The 18,873-nt window shown below is 34.6% G+C and overlaps 1 protein-coding gene across 3 annotated transcripts in view; it reads left to right on the top strand.

Moving 5' to 3' along the window:
* The window catches only part of LOC145293014 (ropporin-1-like protein), a 223,299-nt gene that overhangs the window by 200,080 nt on the left and 4,346 nt on the right, over positions 1-18,873 (top strand). For all 3 annotated transcript variants that reach the window (XM_080139290.1, XM_080139288.1, XM_080139287.1), the window contains exon 4: positions 1,027-1,188. In XM_080139290.1, coding sequence (XP_079995416.1) covers positions 1,027-1,188 — 162 coding nt within the window. The remainder of the gene's footprint in view (positions 1-1,026; positions 1,189-18,873) is intronic.

The raw sequence follows: 18,873 nt of genomic DNA, 5'->3' as shown, positions 1-18,873 counted from the left end.
TACAGAATGCCAACATCAATATATTACATATGAATGAGTCCGCTGTGGAATATCCACAGGTCCCGCCAATAATAATTAACACTTTTACTCAGTCATGTTTAGATAAGCTTCTTGGTCTGACCTTTACTCCTGATCTGAAATTGAACACATACATCAAATCCATCGCCAAGGTCAGTGGAAAAATAGTTGGATCATTCTACTACTCCAGCAGATATCTCACTGCCGGTGCAATTCTCTACCTGTATAAGAATCAAGTATGTCCTAGGATGGATTACTGTTGCTGCATCTGGACAGGAGCTGCTCGGAACACCTATCCTGCCTTGACAGAGTTAAAAACTTTGTAATCTAGTAGGTGGTGGCCATTTTTCTTCTCTGCAACCTCTTTCCCACAGAAGTAACGTCGTGAGTCTGTCTCTGATTTATCATTATTTTCATGGCAAGTGTTCGACTGAGCTCCAATCTATGGTCTCTCCTCACCAATTTTTCACAAAAAACACTTGTCTAGCCCAAATCACTATCAATAAATTCCCCCACTCTCTAGCAGTGCCTAAACTTAAATGTGGATTTCATGAACAAAGCTTCTTTCCTAGAACTACCCACCTGTGGAACTCTGTTCCACTGGTCAGCTTTCCAGTTGACTACAATATTGTTGTCTTCAAGTTCAATGCAAACAAATTTTTATTGAACTGTCCTCGTAAATAATCTAATTATATCAAATTTCCACCACAAATGATTACTATGCTACTGTCAAATGACTATTATACACACATTAAGCCTTATTCTCAAGTGGCCTCCAGGCCTTGATAAGTGGTGACCTTTTTTTAAAAATAAAGTAAAAAGTTTATCAAACTTTTGTTTATTCAGCAGTTGAGTAACGTCAACTATTTGTGCGTTTGGAAAGAACGGCTTTTGTGTCTGCATAGATAAAACTATAACCTATTTCACGGAATTAACCATGGGATTTCCATGGCTCTGCTCATCCAACTGAATTTTCCTTAATATTTTGTTTTTCTTTTGAATTTTCAGCTTTCCAGTAGGAAAGACGTGACGCCACTTGAAATTGAAGAAAAATGGAATAACCTTTCCCTTCCGAAAGAACAACTCGATGAACTTTTGAAACTTGGAGATCTTCGTGGATTATTCCAATGGGAAAAGTTTCTTGCATTAGCAGCATCTGCACTAGCTGAGGTGAAGCAATTTAGATTTTTCACATTTTTGGCACAAACTTTATTTTCGTTTTTTTGATTTTGTATTAGAAATACAAAATCAAAAAAACTTGTTTTGCAAATCAGTGTCATATCATTTTTTATGTCGGCTTCTGTCAGTCAAGGTTGCCCATAAGTAGCATCCCTGTTTGGTTGGAGCATCGACGTCTGTGTGGGGGAGTGACAGATACTGCAGCAAAGGCCGCATTTGTATTTTGTCTCTAATCCACTAGAACTGACACTTCGCTTTCTTTGAGTCCACCTCTCCATGGCAAATTGTGTCAGTTTCTCCCCCTTTGATTTGAGGTGTTCGGTCATGGTTTCTCTCTATTTGGATTAGTTAGCTACTAGGCTCTCCCAGGACTGTGCTGATGTCTGCAGCCTCCAAGTCACAATTTTAACATTGTAATACTGCAGTTGTGATTACTTAGTGAATTTCCTTCCAAAGGCTAGCTCTTCATACTGGAGAGCTTTGGTTGTTGGTTGGTTGTTTTACAGCATATCAACCCTTTTCGGGCTATTTAATACCGAATCCAAAGATTTTGAAGAAAATTTTTTTAATAGAATATATTTGTTGTTTTCAAGTCGGTTTCTATTTAACCCATAGTTGGAACCCTAACAGGTACTACCACTCCGGGTCAGAGTGGACCTGGGAGCAATGGTAATTAAAGGGTTGCTCTACACTCCCCAAAGCCCGCAAGCTGGGGCCTCACCACTGGATATAGTTTAAGGTCATATCCAGGACCGGAGATCTTTGGGAGATGTGAACATCTGGTATACAGTTGACATGGTCCAACACATTTATCCTGCACTGTTTGAGAAGTGTGAAAATGCTGCGTAGACCTGCTTAGGACAAACCCTCAGTGTTGGGCACCCTGTCCTTCCATGGTCACCCCCAGGATGTGTCAGATGCTTTTCATTTAGAAAATGTTCAGATGCCTTTGTGTATAGCATGCATGGTCCCAGCTTCATTACCATAAAGTACCTATTTACTATGCCTCCCCACGGGACAGAGTTAGACACCAGGGTCGTTTTTTAACGTGGAGAAAAGGTAAAAAAATTAAAATTGTCTCAGTCGTGAAGGATTTCTCCTCCGCTGAAAGAGAACAAGAAATAGAAGTGCAGCATCTGAAGAACAGATACTACACTTTGATCTTGACCAAAGCACGCTGATAACACAGGCATGGCACACCACCACTTTGGTATTTTCCACCAGCTAGGGATTGGTCCACACACATGTGAAGCGTGCAAGGTTTATTTTTAATGAAAATCGCCCCAGACAAGGCATGATACCACTTGATGTAAGAAGCTAAAGAGAACGAAAGATGATTATTGCAAAGACAGATTATGTTTATTGACGTTAGTTTTGAAAAGACCAAGAGAACCAAGTAAAGAATAGATACCCTGTAGCAGAAGATGACGACTGCCGACGACCGGTGCACATTTCAAGTGACACGACCTTGACATTAGCACAAGCACATTTTTTTTTAAGTAACAAAACGAACGTATTTAAATAAAAGATATTTAAATAAATGGGTGCCTTTCTGAGTGCGTTTTTAATACAATTACAGAACTTTTTATAAAACTTAGAATAATACTATATACGTAGAATGAAAAAAGTCAGCAAGAAGCCTGCAGTTATTGGAAAGGAGATACTGAAATAGGAAGCTGTATTAAAATGAGATATTAAAACAATATATTGATGGAGATCTCTATCCTAATTGTCAGTTTTCCCCAAACTTACTTGTGGCTGCCTTCCTGATTCTCTTGTGTCTAAGGAGAGATTGTCAGTGCCGATGGAGTCAAAGTATGTGAACCGACGGACCACATTGAGCTCATAATCACCAATAGTGATGACTGATAGTGTTTCAGTATTTCGTCCTAGAACATTTGTTTTTGTCAGGATTAGGGTCAGTGTAATGAATCTGCAAGCCTCAGTAAAGTGCAAGTCATTTATTATGAAATATATGGTGTGAATATTAAAAAAATAGATAATGCAAGTGAACAGACCTGCCATGTTGCACTCACCCTCTGCAGACAGATGCCCCATCTGGCTGCTGCTGTAAGTTTTGTTTGTATGTCTTACACAACTTTTTTACCTTATTACTACATTAATGTGCATTCAATTGTATTTGGAACTAATGTATTGATTATTTTATTACGTTTAACCTACATTGTTTAAACAGTTACATGAAATTTAGCTTAAATTTGCAGTTTTTAAAAAATTACAAAAATTTCTTTTTGCCGGCACCATAAGAATGAAATCAAAATACATTATAAATTAACAAAAAGAAATATATTATAAACCGGCAAAAAGAAATATATTATAAATTAACTATCATAATACTGGCGTATTCAATATAAAATATCAAAGGACAATAAGAGAATAATTTGTGCAGTGGATTAATTTGATTTGTCACCGCTACGAAAAACAGACAAAACCGGCCGTTAAAAAATGGTCACTTATTTCGAACTTCAGGTTGGTTGGTTGTTTTTGTTTTATGGCATATCAACTCTTTCCAGGTTATTTAACGCCAAATCCAGTTATTTTGAAGAAAATTTTTTTAGTAGATTATATTTGTTTTTTGCAAGTCTGTTTCTATTTATTCCATAGTTGAGACCCTAACAAGTACTACCACTCCAGGTCAGAGTGGACCTGGGAGCAATGTCAATTAAAGGGTGGCTCCACACTCCCCAAAGCCCGCAAGCTGAGGCCTCACCATCGGATATAGTTTAAGGTCATATCCAGGACCATCGAACTTCAGGACACACATTGTGTTCATGCTAATGATTTAAGGGGGATACTCGATCTTATGATTTTTTTTTTTTTACACTATTGGACTTTTTTTTTTTATTTACAAAAGCAAATAATTTTTATTAAAAATAAAAGTTAATTGATGAACATTAAGGACCTAAAAATCAAACGATGTTAAAAAACTGGGGAAATGTTTACTTTAACTACAACAGACCACCGACCAATAAAATTTGTTTTATATAGGGTTTCGGGGTCGCTGACAACGAATCCCGTTTCAAATTTACCGTTTGCATGGTATTAACCCCTGAACCCTCGCACTATTTTGTGCCATCTCACCGCCTTCGTTTATTGCTATACTTACATGACACCACACGCCCCACCTGCCCTTGCCCTCCATCGCCCCCCACCAATGTAAACAGAATTTTTGTGAAAAATTAAAAAGTTCAGTAAATGTTACCTTGCGCTACAACAGGACCCCAACCACTCTAATTTGTTTTTTTTTTTAGGAGTATCGAACCCGCCGCAAATTTATCGTTTGCATGGTATGAACCCCTAGACCTTGGGACTATATTGTGCCATTTCACCGCCTTCGGTAGTGTTTTTCTGGATCAAGTAAAGATTAGACACCCCGTAGCAGACAACAAAAATAAGCGAACAATTCAAGAGGCACCGTTTGTTCGACCTTGACATTGCCGTTAGTTGTTTCTAAACTTGTAAACAGGTCAAATAACAGACATATTCGAATATTCGCGAGCAAGATTTTAAAAAAATATATTTACAAAACTTTTAAAGATTTAAAAGAAAAAAAATATATTTACAAAACATTCTCTTTAATATTAAATATTTACAAAACGTTTAAGGATAAAATTTTTTTTTTTTTTTTTTTAACTTTCTTATTTGAAAGATTCCTACGCGATGTGATAAGACACTTCACTACGCCCGTTCGCACGCGAACGTATCATGTAAGAAAACACTACCGAAGGCGGTGAAATGACTCAAAATAGTCCCAAGGTGTAGGGGTTCATACTATGCAAACTGTAAATTTGTTAAGATCGCCTCCAAAATGGCCGCGCCTAGCTCGTTTATTTACAATAATAAAACACCGGAAAAAACCGGCTACGCCCTCTGGTTGTAAAGGACTATAATTAGTCATATTAAGATTAATGGTGTAAGGGTAGTAACTCTGCCCAATATAGGAGTGAGCTTGGTTGATAATGCAGGACCTTTTTTTTTTTTTTTTCTTTTTTTTTTTTTTTTTTTAACCCTGTCTAAAAGAGAAAGACTAGTGGGAAATGCACCAACCCAAAATTGGCAACAGTATTCTATGCTTTGGGCGAATAATGGCTTTGTAAAGATATAGGATACTGTCAGGTTTGACTAATTTTCTGATAGATGGCGTCCGCGTCCAGTCTACTTTCTTTCTAGCAGCCTTGGTAATGTCTTCAATTTATTTGTTCCAATTCATGTTGCCTGTAAATATTAAGCCGAGGGGGTTGAAAGAGGAGCTCTCAGTCATTAGTCATGGCAATTAAAAATTCTGTCAAACTGTTATAGGAACAAAATTATAGGGGACTATTATTCTGGGAACCGTTACCAAATAGACTCTCTCTCTCTCTCTCTCTCTCTCTCTCTCTCTCTCTCTCTCTCTCTCTCTCTCTCTCTCTCTCTCTCTCTCTTGCCTTAATTTTAAATTTAAAAATAATAAGTGAAATTCTTAAATATGTATTTGATGATGGTACTATAAAATATTTAGTTATCCAAATTGCCCCTTTTTGGGGTGGGGGTGGGCTCTATCTTCCCCACATTAAAAGCCGGTTTTATGTAGGAGAGGCACTTCAATTAATGTACCTATTTACTATGCCTCCCCACGGGACAGAGTTAGACACCAGGGTCGTTTTTTAACGTGGAGAAAAGGTACAAAAATAAAAATTGTCTCAGTCGTGGAGGACTAATGCTCCACCGAAAGAGAACAAGAAATGGAAGTGCAGCATCTGAAGAACAGATAATACACTTTGATCTTGACCAAAAGGCAAAGACTTCAATTAATGTAAGAGTAAAAATAATATAACATCCGTAAGGATTATTGCTCAAGGGAAGTAACCAATGATTGTGTTAACCAATAAGTGTTTATTGTTTGAACATAGTTATCTCCCTTAGATCTAGACACACCAAACACTTCAATTGTACTATTGACATTAACCAAACTCATTTTTATGTAATTTTTGTTTTGTGTTCATACATAAAATGTATTTCTGGACAATAAATAATGAACTTCTTCACATTTAAATAATATTTATTTTAGCTTTCTATGAAAACATAAAAGCGTGTTATTATAATTTCAATATTTCAAAGAGTCTTTATCAAAAGATGTTTTTATTTTGATAAAAACCGATAAACAATGTTTGGTGTTCTGCGGCATAATGGAATTCCAAAGAATACATTATTGCGTACTTTCGTGTCATGTCGAAATTAGTAAATAATAATAATAATAATAATAATAATAATAATAATAATAATACGAAAAATGATCGAGTACAAGATATGCTAGGACTATTTTTACACACAAAATAATCAAAACAAACAAAACAGATATTAACAGTCCGCTATTTCCTATTTTGAATAGATTGCAGTTACCTCCCCTTGATTATAAAAAACCCTTTCAACATTTAAGAAATACAATAAAACACTAAAGTTCGTAAAAAAAAACAAAAAAAAAAACAATAATTATTTTTCTACACGATTATTTTTTGTAATTTGTAAAAATTTTACTTATGTAGTAGATACGTGCAAAATGAATAGCCGATGTTCAATATGTATAAACATTTTGACCTCTCCCATTATTCACCAAAAATTAGGAACCCCAAAACCAAATTTAATGAAATTTGCAGTATTTATCAAATAATGATCACGGAATATAATGAACCCATCACTTTTATTTGAATCTTAGTGGAAATGTGTTATTTTGTTTAAAACACCTTTACTAAAGTTATGGTTTCCAGTAGTAAAAAAAAAAAAAAAAAAAAAAAAAATGAATGAATTTATTTTGCTTTTTTATGAAAATAAAGTATCGTAAAAAAGAAAGATTAATTTTTTCAGGAACATTTAAAAAAAAAACCCACTAAAATCTGTATTAACGAAATCGATATAACTCGAAAAAAAAAAAAAAACAAAGCAAAAAACATAAATAAATAAATAAATAATAATTTCTAAACTACCGGGCAGAATCCAATTTTAGCGTTACAAATTCCAGAGAATTATTTGAGGATGGGCACTATTGTCAAACGAATTATTTTTCGCTAAATAGTATTTTTTGTTTGAAAATTAACCATTGTAAGCGTAGACCAAAATATCGAAGCCGGTCATTTTGTTTATCTTATCGCTATCATGTAAATTGAAAAATAAAAATCTCCGCTTCGCTTCTCCTTCTTCATAAAGTCATCCTTTAATCTGATTGATACATTTTTTTCTTTGAGAATGACCTGCCCTTAGAGGAGGGGGGATTTTCTTTTTCTTTTAATTTATTTTACATTTTTGAATATAATAAAGTAAAATAAAACAAACGAAAAAATTATTAAACATTTATTTTAAATTTGTACGAAATAAATTATTTTACATTTGTACAGAATAAAATAAATTTATTTTATTCTGTACAAATGTAAAATAAATGTTTAATAATGTTTTTGTTTGTTTTATTTTATTTTGTTCAAATCTTGTTTAATTTTTTTCGTTTGTTTTATTTTATTTTATTTCTGTTCAAAAATGTAAAATAAATTAAAAGAAAAAGAAAATCCCCCCACCCACTTCCAAGGGCAGGTCATTCACGAAGGAAAAAAAATGGACCAATCAGATTAAAGGATGACTTTTTGAAGAAGGAGAAGCGGACATTTTTATTTTTCAATTTACATGATAGCAATAAGGTAAACAAAATGACCGGATTTGATATTTTGTTCTACGCTTCCAATGGTTAATTAATACTATTTTGTTCAATGCTTCCAATGGTTAATTAATACTATTTTGTTCGATGCTTCCAATGGTTAATTAATACTATTTTGTTCGATGCTTCCAATGGTTAATTAATACTATTTTGTTCTACGCTTACAATGGTTAATACTATTTTGTTCTACGCTTCCAATGGTTAATTAATACTATTTTGTTCTACACTTACAATGGTTAATTAATACTATTTTGTTCTACGCTTCCAATGGTTAATTAATACTATTTTGTTCTACGCTTACAATGGTTAATTAATAATATTTTGTTCTATGCTTACAATGGTTAATTAATACTATTTAGCAAAAAATAATTTGTTTGTCAATAGTGCCCATCCTCGAATAATTCTCTGGAATTTGTAACACTAAAATTGGATTCTACCAGCTACCAATATTATTATTGAATTAAGCATCGTTTATTTTATATTTTCACACAAAAAATTATAATTTCAAAAAATATTTCTTGTTTAAGATTACATTTTTGGCCTAATTTTAGCTTGTAATATGTGAAATGATAAGTAGAGATAAAAGAGTAAACAGGAATGCCTTTTGTAAAGGTTTTATCAACTTAAAAGTATACATGTGTTTTCAGAGAATCAATATGGCGGAATCCTTAATTCTGGCCAAGGGGAATAACTACAATCCTTTATTTCCGGAAGAGTCAAAGCAATTTATTCTAACATTTTCCCCTTCAACAATAACTAAGTATGGAATTACAAAAGTTAAATTTAGTCTATTCAGTACTAGATTAAGAAGTCCTTATATTTACTTGGAAATCGTCGCCTTCTGGACGATTCCCACACTGACTCACAGGGATTTTAGTCCTCAGCGTCCACATCTTGGGGAGCATGGATATTTTTAGGATCAAGTAAAGGATTTTTTCTCCTTCACATAGGTATTGTTTTGGTCAGTTGGTGGCACTTTAGGGGCTTCAGGGCTTGCAGGATTGTTTTTATTGTGTTGGTCTACTTGATTTGAGGAGTTAGGAGCCAGGTCTCGCACATTGACAGTAGTTTCCACACCAGAAGGTAGTCGTACATGAGCATAGTAGGGGTTGATGTCTAATAGGGTAGCAGGGGTTACCGGAGGATCGAGCTTACTAGACTTAGTATGGTTTCTGACATATATTGGGCCTGGTTTCGCCCAAGTGGGAACAGAAGTTCCGGAGGAAGATTTATGACTATATTTGAACATTCTGTCGTGAGGAGTCGTATTAGTGGCAGTGCATAGTAACGACCTAATTGAATGGAGAGCGTTTGGTAGTATATCTTCCCAATGGGGCAGTTTCATGTTGCTAAAGTGTAAGGTCGTTTGGATGGCCTTCCATAAAGTTTCATTGAGTTTCTCAACTTGCCCATTTCCCTCAGGATGGTATCTACTTGTTTTAGAGGTGGCGATACCTTTGCTATGTAAGTAATCTTTGATTTCTCCTGCAAGGAAGTCGGCAGCCCAGTCAGTGTGTATCATATCGGGCATACCAAAAATTGAAAATAGTTGGTTTAGACAGTGGATCACGGTTTTGCTAGTCATATCCTTACAGGGGAAAGCGAGTATATTCATCAATCATAGTGAGTAGGTATTTGTTACCATGCACAGAAGTAGATAACGGGCCTTTAAAGTCGATGTTTAATCGCTGGAAAGGTAGTATAGCCTGTATGAGCGTTCCTTTGTTACAAATGGCAAATTTAGGTTTCAGATACTGACAGGAGGAGCACGAGTCTGTTATATTTTTAATTTGTTCTAAAGAGAAAGAAAGGTTTTTTGTCCTGATGAAGTGGCTGAGTCGCGTGACACCAGGATAGCATAGTGTAACATGCAAGTTGCGGAGGTCTTGCAAAGTGTGCGTTAATTCAGAGATGTGAGAAAATGTGTCAGCAGCTGTATTTTCTGTTCCTGGATGGTAAACAATACTGAATTTGAATTGTGACAGTTCGATCCGCCAACGACATATCTTATCATTTTTAATTTTAGATTTCCTCTTATTATAAAACATAAAACTGATGCTCTTTTGATCTGTAATAACTTTGAAATGTCTCTTGAGTAGGAAATGTCGCCACTTTCAGAGAGCTTCGACAATCACAGCAGCTTCTTTTTCGACAGCATGATGTCTAATCTCATTTGGGTTTAGTGTCCGAGAAAAGAATGCAACAGGTCTACCCTGTTGGTTTAGAGTAGCAGCAATGCAGTAATTACTGGCATCAGTTTCGACTACAAATTCTTTATCCGAGTCAACAGTTATAAGGGTAGCATTTCTTAAGTCGGTCTTCAGCGTCTGAAAAGAATTTAGAATAGATGGGGGTAGTGGAAACTCCTTGTTATGGTTGAGAGGCAGTATCTTATCAGAAAAGTTTCAAATGAATTTACTATAGTAAGAGAACATACCAATTATTCGTTTTTGTGACCGGAAATTTAGAAGCAGTGGCATTTCAAGGAGTTGTTTTAGCCTTAGGTAATTAGGAACAATTTGGTTGTTCTGGATTGTGTAACCAAGAAGTGTGATAGAAGTAGCAGAAATGATGCTCTTACTTTGGTTGAACGTGATGTTGTATCTTTTCACTACATTATAAAACCTTTGAAGGTTGTAGTCATGCTCTTTTTGATCCTTTCCACATATTGTGACATTGTCTACATACACAAAAGTGTTTGTTAAGTTTTCTCTTTTTACAATGCCATCGATGCATCTTTGAAAGGCACTTACTCCGTTAGTGACGCCAAAAGGGATATGAGTAAATTGGTAAAGTTTTCCATTTACTTCAAATGCTGTGTATTTCCAATTGGCATGACTAATTGGGATTTGATGGTAAGCAGATTTCAGGTCGAGTGTTGTAAAAACGTTGTATCGAGCTATGTCATCAACCATTTTATTAATGTTAGGCATAGGGTAGGCATCCAGTTCTGTAAATCTATTTATGGTGTCGATGTAGTCGACCACCATTATTTTTTTTTTTTATCCTCGTTAGAGGTCACTAAAACTTGGGCTTGCCAAGGAGATATAGAGGGCTCTATTATGCCTTCCCTCAACATTCTGGCAGTTTCCTCTCTAATAAATATGTTGTCAGTGAATGAGTGACAACGAGATTTGGTGGCAATAGGGATCGTCCGTGTAGAAAGATGAGAGAAAAGGGGAGGAGGAGAAATTTTGATACATGGAAAACTATCTCTCTTGCCCATCGAATTTCAGGGTCACAGTTTTATATTGTTTTAGGAGGTCTGTTCCGATAATCATATCAATGTACAGATCCTTGATTACTTCCACTGTCATGGCGTGGTCGTTTTTACTGTTTAGGGAGATGTCAACAATAGTTTTGCTGATGATTTTGGCATGATGATTAGGGTCCGCCAATGCTACGGGTTTTCTGTTTGGGAATAATAAAAAGTTTCAGCTTTCTTGCTGTATTTTTGCTGATAAACGTCCCCACGCTGCTGGAGTCTACCATAGTGTTCACTACTTGCCCATTTATTTTGCATTTCGTGTATGTAATGTCTTTGGCACCTGTTCCTAGTCAGGAGAGATTGGGTAGTGGGCAGGGAGGGGGGGAGAGTCCGAGTCGTATAACACAGCAGCAGTGGAAGAGGAAGATTTACATACTTTCGCCCAATGGCCATTTTTCTTACATTTTCTACACTCGGCGTTACACGCAGGAGACATCACCTGTGAATGTTGTGTGTTCCCACAGAAGAAACAAATTCCTTTTGGTAGGGTATTTCCTTTTATAGTGGCTAAGGGAGTGTCTTCTGGTTTAATTACGGTAAATGGCTACGTTCGGGTGGTTATCGAAGCTGATCGTATGCTTCTCCGCTTGTTCTAGAGAACTAGCCATTGTAAAGGTCTCTTGTAGAGTTGAGAATAGTTTTTTGAGTAGGCGTTGACGAATAGATGAGGAGGAGATGCCGCTAATGAAAGCATCACGGATATATTGCTTTTTGTTCTCCTCAGCGCTTACTGTTTGAAATTTGCAAGATTTGGCAAGTACTTCTAGTTGTTGCATGAAATCGTCGATAGTTTGTGCCGTTTTTGTTTATTTGTCAGAAGTTGATGTCGGTTAAATATAACGTTTTCTGGTCTTATGTGAACAGCATCTAGCGTTTCTATGGCGCCGTTGTAATCTGTAGCATCGCTTATTATTTCAAATATTGTCGCTGAGACTGAATTAATCAAGACGAAGTGTTTTTGTGCATTATTTTCTATTTCCCCGTTGTTTAAAGTGCGTAAGTAATACTCAAACGTCAATTTTCAGTGTTTATAGATTTTTTCCGAATTCGGAGCTGTTGGTTCTATGTTGAATCTGTCCGGCCGCAGTAGTTTGTCCATTTCTTTTTTTTTTTTTCTGTTGTTTGTTTGCTTACTTTTTTTTTTTTTTAACTTGATAAAATTGAAATGATAAGTAGAGATAAAAGAAGAGTAAACAGGAATGCCTTTCGTAAAGGTTTTATCAACTTAAAAAGTATACACGTGTTTTCGAGAAATCAATATAGCGGAATCCTTAATTCTGGCAAAGGGGAATAACTACGGTCCTTTATTCCCGGAAGCGTCAAAGCAATTTATTCTAACAAGATGTAAGATTCTAATATTCTCCTTGCCTGAATGAATGTACAATCCTCAGTGTAACATACTTTTTATATGATCGTTAAAAATAAAATAAAATGAAAAAAATTAAAAGCAGGGACACAGAAAAATAATAATAATAAAAATAAAAGTGGTAAAAATTATACAAGCATTCACGATAGGAATGTACGGATGCATGGCTGGGGGCGGGGGGAAGTCCGTTTTGCACTTCTCACCTTCCTCCAACTACCTGACATCATTTTCAGACAGCCGTTTGACTTTCTGACATTTTGGGCTTCCATAGAATCCATACTTAGATGACTTTGTTTTGTTTTGTTTGTGCGAAGCCAGAATCTCTCACTTTTGGGGGCTACTTGGGCTATTTTTTGTACAAACAAGGTGTTTTTCTTATTTAATTCAATATCTTAGGACTTTGCTAATTATCTTTGAAATAGACCCAGAAAACTAATGATTATCTTTCAAGGGATTTTAAAAATAAATTTATTTAACTTCAGAATTTAGCTGCATTTGTGAGCGTCTGAATGTTGCCATGAAAACATTTTTCATTATAACTTTTGTTTTTCATGTACAAATATGTTTTCCTTTTGAAAATTAATTTTAGGCTTTAATCTTTAATCTTTAATACACAATGAAAAAGTAATCGGAAACGCACAAAAGAATTATGATAAACCAGCTTTCAAAACTATGTCTCTCTATCATTTTTTCACCATTATTATCCGTACCCATTATTTAGACATTACACGTAAGTATGTAATCCTGTTTTCATACTAAAATACATAAAAAAAAAATCACATTATATTGCACAAACACCTCATTTTAATAAACAACTATGCATTAGATATGTTTACGAATCTTTTTTCATTGCAATTATTTTTTCGTTTTTGTTTCGTTTGTCTTAGTCACTGTAAACTGCATTCAAAAGCGTAAAGTGTTACGTCATCACTAAAAGTTTTACATTTGATCACCTACCACAACCCCAATATCATTATGATGCTTGTCCAGAATTTCCTCTATATTAAAAAACAAAAATAAAGAAAAAAATCTATATGATGTGCGTACCCGTGACGGGAAGAAAATATCGTACACTAAAAATCACGTAAATAGATCGAGTAGTTTTATTTTTAAATAAGAAAATAAAATTTTTTGATCAAACAAACAGCGATAATATTGTGACATTATCTTGAAAACAAGGAAAATAATTCCACACAGTATGAATAAATATTTGAAGTAATCAAATATTTGAAGCATAAAAAGGTTTTAGCGTTACATATTCTGAAAGGGGTTGGTATGTCATAAAGAAAAACAGACATGCCACTGTTTATAATATTACAAAACAATTCTGTTATCCATTTTATAAAATGATAAAATTGATATTTGCATTCACGTTGTCCGTTGTTTTGACAATTCAGTTATGACATTTGATTGGTTTAGTTTGTGTATTTTCTGAAATTTCATGATTATTTAATGCAAAAACGAAATCAATTAGGTGAAGAGTTCTTGTATTCTCTTGACTTGTTCCTTTCAGTGGTTGATGACATTCTATGTGCTATTATGATAGTATTTTCTTTTTTATATGATATGTATTAGATGTTTTTTATATGATATGTATTATATGTATTTTTAAATATTTTTTTAAAAACGGAAACCGTTTCAGACAAGGCATGAAGCCACTTAATGTAAGGAGCTAAAAGAAAAAAATACTATCAAGGTAAAAAAAAAAATAAAACAGATAATGATGAGTGTTATATGGATAGAATCACATCCAGAAAACAGCAATTCTTCCCTCTTTGTCAAAAACATCGCTCATGGAATGTTATTGAATGGAAAGGGAACAAAACAAAACAAAAAACAAAACAACAACAAAAAAAAATGGCAATATCAAACCGTCCTCTCGTCAATACAACGCACGAAAGTCTTTTTTCCTTTCCTTCCTCAACTTGCAATAAATCCTCGTGTATTCGATATTTTCTTCCACCGTTCGTTCTCGTTCTAAGCTGTCCAACAAAAAATTCCACTCAACTCCATGCTTTAGAATTCATCCCATTAAATAGTTACCAATTGTGTACATATGCAAATTAATGACATACGTTCACCAATGAACGACCTACAAAATTATGCTTGTCTTTTCTTTTCTACATTTTTTGTTGGCGTTTTACAGGCTAAGCAAACACGAGGGCGTTTTCGAGATTGATGATTTCTATTAGAAATTTGAGGACTGAAGGATAAAATAAGGGAATTGAGAGTTACGAAAGCGCTGAAAGTAAATCCAAGATTTACTTTCTACTCTCCATTATAATGCTCTAAATCAATGCATTTTCTACTTGTTGTGCAGGGTAATCTTCTCCCATGCTGCCACATCCTCTCTGCCAAAACATCCGGGCGCTGTTTTACAATTTGTCATTGTGCTGAGGGAGACAACTCTCTTTTATTAAGAGATTCGTCCATTTTTTTTCATCTCATAATTTAGGACGCTCACACAATGATATTTTTTACTAAATCAAAACATTAACAAAAGAAAGCTGCAACGATTTTTTTTTTATGTAACAAAGTTGATAACAATAATAATGCAAAATGTAGTCTTTACGCAACTATTAAGAGAATCCTTTCTGCTTTCATATCATAATTTCCGACTCTAAAACCAACGATATTTTCATTAGATGAAAACATTTAAAAAAAAAAAGAAGCTGCGGCAACTTTTTTCATCTAATGAAAATATCGTTTGTTCGTTGGTTTTAGCGTCGTAAATTATGATACAAAAACAGAAACGATTCTCTTAATAGTCGCGTAAAGACTACATTTTATATTATTAATGTTATTAACTTTGTTACATTAAAAAAAAAATCGTTGCAGCTTTCCTTTTTTAATGTTTTGATTTAATAAAAAGTATCCTAGATTTGAGCATCCTAATTTATAAGATGAAAAAAAAGGAACGAATCTCTTGGTAAAAGAGAGCTGTCTCCCTCAGCACAATAACAAATTGATAAAACAGCGCCAGCATCCATTTGTTGATGATCCCCACAAGAACTACAACTACCCAACCCATCATATTACAGACAGATTTTTAAAAATAAAAATTAGACATTTCTAGATTTGCCCTGTCCTGGCTACACACAAAGACATTAACAGGGTTACCTTGCGAAACATGTGATTCTTCACACACACTGACGGCCATTCATTATATTGCATGCACCACAACCATTCAAGGATACCACGAAAGGGTGTTTTGGAAAGGTATGAACCTCTGTGCGTTTGTGTATGTCCACAAAAAGCTTTTTGTGTCAAGGTTTTCACGTCGGTTAGATTCCGGGAGAAGTTTTCGCATACTTCCTAGATCATAATATCTCAGATTTGCAAACGGACATTGTCTCTATCTTTTTTTTTTATAGAGTTTGAAAAAAATTCCCTCATTTCGTGTGTTTATTTAGCTTTTTTGTATAAATAAAGCTAAACTAATCGAACACAATCGCCAACTCCTGGCCTTCGCCTGGGTAGTATCTGGTTCTGTAATTGGTCCTTTGGTCAATATAGGGGAAAATCTTCATACTGAGACAATTACTATTTATTTGCATACTGCCAGAGTGCCACCTTTTTTGGCCTAGCTGCTTTCCCCCACATTAAAAACGACCTTCGTGAGAGGTTTAAAAGCAACACCATTTCTGCAAGTCATCTTTTTTTATTGACTACATTAAATTTGAACGCTTTACACTTCCAGTTGCGTCATGGCGTAGGGGTAAGACATCAGGTTTTCTTTCACTTTTGTTCCTGCCTTCGCATCGCGGGTTCAAGCCTGCCTGCCTACTACAACTATTTTTTTTTTACACCTACAAACACCCAAGCAACGCCGGGCACCCAGGCTAATGTATTATATAGAGGCCCCAAAATTGTCTGTGCTCAGAGTTTTTCTTAGTAGCATCATGCTCTTCTAAGGGCTTGAGAACCTTTATACATAGCATGGTGCCATAATACACTTATAAATCTTATATGTAGGAGGTGCCATTCTTTCTAAATGCTGTTGATTAAGGGCTTCATATGTGTTTCTGATTTCTTAAGGCCCCTATATATAGGGAGTACTATATTCTTCTTTAGTATTTAGAACATTTGTATGTAAGATGTACTATACATTTCTAAGTGCATAGGGCCTTATATGTAACAGTTTCCGCATTATTATAAACACTTAGGGTCCTTATCTATAAGAGTTTCTATATTTTTTAAACACTTTATATGTAAGGGTCCCCGTATTCTTCTAAACACTTAGGGTCCTTATATATAATGGTTTCTATATTTTTTAAAATACTTTATATGTAAGGGTTCCATATTCTTCTAAACACTTAAAGTCCTTATATATAAAGGTTTCTATATTTTTAAACACTTTATATGTAAGGGTTCTATATTCTAATAAACACTTAGGGTACTTATATATAATGGTTTCTATATTTTTTAAACACTTTACATGTTAGTGTTCCATATTTTCCTAAACACTTAGGATCCTTACATACAATGGTCTCTATATCTTTTTAAACACTTTATATGTAAGGGTTCCCGTATTGTTCTAAACACTTAAGATACTTATATATAATGGTTTCTATGTTTTTTAAACACTTTATATGTAAGAGTTCCATATTCTTCTAAACACTTAGGGTCCTTATATATAAAGGTTTCTATATTTTTTAAACACTTTATATGTAAGGGTTCCCGTATTCTTCTAAACACTTTGAGTACTTATATATAAAGGTTTCTATATTTTTTAAACAATTTATGTGTAAGGGTTCCCGTATTCTTTTAAACACTTTGGGTACTTATATATAATGGTTTCTTTATTTTTTAAACACTTTACATGTAAATGTTCCATATTCTTCTAAACACTTAGAGTCCTTATATATAAGAGTTTCTATATTCTTTTAAACACCCTATATGTAAGGGTTCCATATTCCCTTATTGGCATAAGACCTTTTGTATATATACAGGATACCATACAAATTTCTTTGGACCTTCACAGACCAGACAGTTTAAAGCAGCAGTTAATCTTTCGATAACCCAAGAATAAAGTCTTCGTTAAAAAAAGGAAAATCCACTATACTATATTGGATCAACCGATGGCATAGAAACGAGATCACCCAACCTTGCACTTATTAAATGAGAGACATGATCTTCTACGACAAACTCCTTATACTATGACGCATATTTTTGTTCAGTTGTCAAGAAGACAAGTAACAAACACATTGAACGTAAGACAACCTAGGGCGTTTGAAAGGGATAAAAAAAATGATGAAAATCTAATGGTGCCAAGTCTAGCGAGTATGGAAAATACTGAAAAGAAAACAAAAAACAAAAAACGGAAACCATTGGAGATCATTATTTTCTGTAAATTTGGAATGATAAAATCCTTCAAATTCCCTGACAAAACCACAAACATCGCCAGTTCTTTCTCTTGTGTCAATTTTTTAAATAATTTAGATTTAATCAAAATATGATCTCGTGCCAAGTGTGAACTCATTTCTATGTGGTCAACGTTTGAGTGGATATAAATTTGGAAGTGGATCATCAACAGAGGATTAATTCACTAATGAGGCTGGACACTTGGCGGAAGAAAACTTCAAATCTAATTTAGTAATTATTGGCTCTTAGCAAATAGCTAACCTAAATAGTTGGTCGAAATAAGTTCAGTCCATCATACAAACAGAACTGGTGCAACTGACCCTGAGCATGGAAGAGAGTGAAGAAGCAAAGCATGTTGGTAGGTCCTAGAAAGGATGATTTCAGCAACACACTGGAGGCCTCCTTACTTTTAGTTTTTTTTACCACTGTTGTAAAACAATTATGTAGGGATTTTAACTTCGAACACATATTAAATGGAAAACACACTCACAGAAACTGTGAATAGCTCAAATTAAATTGCATTGGCGGTCAATTTTTTTTTTTTGAAAAGCGATATAATTTATTTTAAAAAATTGGATTCCCGATACACTTCAGACCTGAAATGAAAGACTTGCATCAAATCTTTTGCTAAGGTTGCTGAAAAATAGTTGGATCATTCTATCACTCCAGAACCTACCTGATTCCTGATGTAATCATCGACCTAATATTGAATACTGTTGCCACGTCTGGACAAGGGCCACTCATAGCATTCTTTTCTGCCTTGACAGAGTACAAAACCGACTTTGAAATTTAGTGGCAGATGTCCTATTATCCTCTATACTGCTTCTTTCTCACAGAAAAGTGGTTGCTAGACTTTCTCTATTCTATCGTTATTTTCAGGGCAGTTGCTCGAGAGAGCTCTAATCTATACCCCCCCCCCGCCTGTAAAACATTCACAACAAGAACTCATCTAGCTACAAACACTGTAAATAACTTCCCTTT

The sequence above is a fragment of the Euprymna scolopes genome, chromosome 14 (assembly GCF_053919585.1).
Source record: "Euprymna scolopes isolate OS-2025 chromosome 14, ASM5391958v1, whole genome shotgun sequence".
Classification (NCBI taxonomy): Eukaryota; Metazoa; Mollusca; class Cephalopoda; order Sepiida; family Sepiolidae; genus Euprymna; species Euprymna scolopes.
Note: the sequence above shows the minus strand (reverse complement) of the source record. Positions and strands in the feature narration are given on the sequence as shown.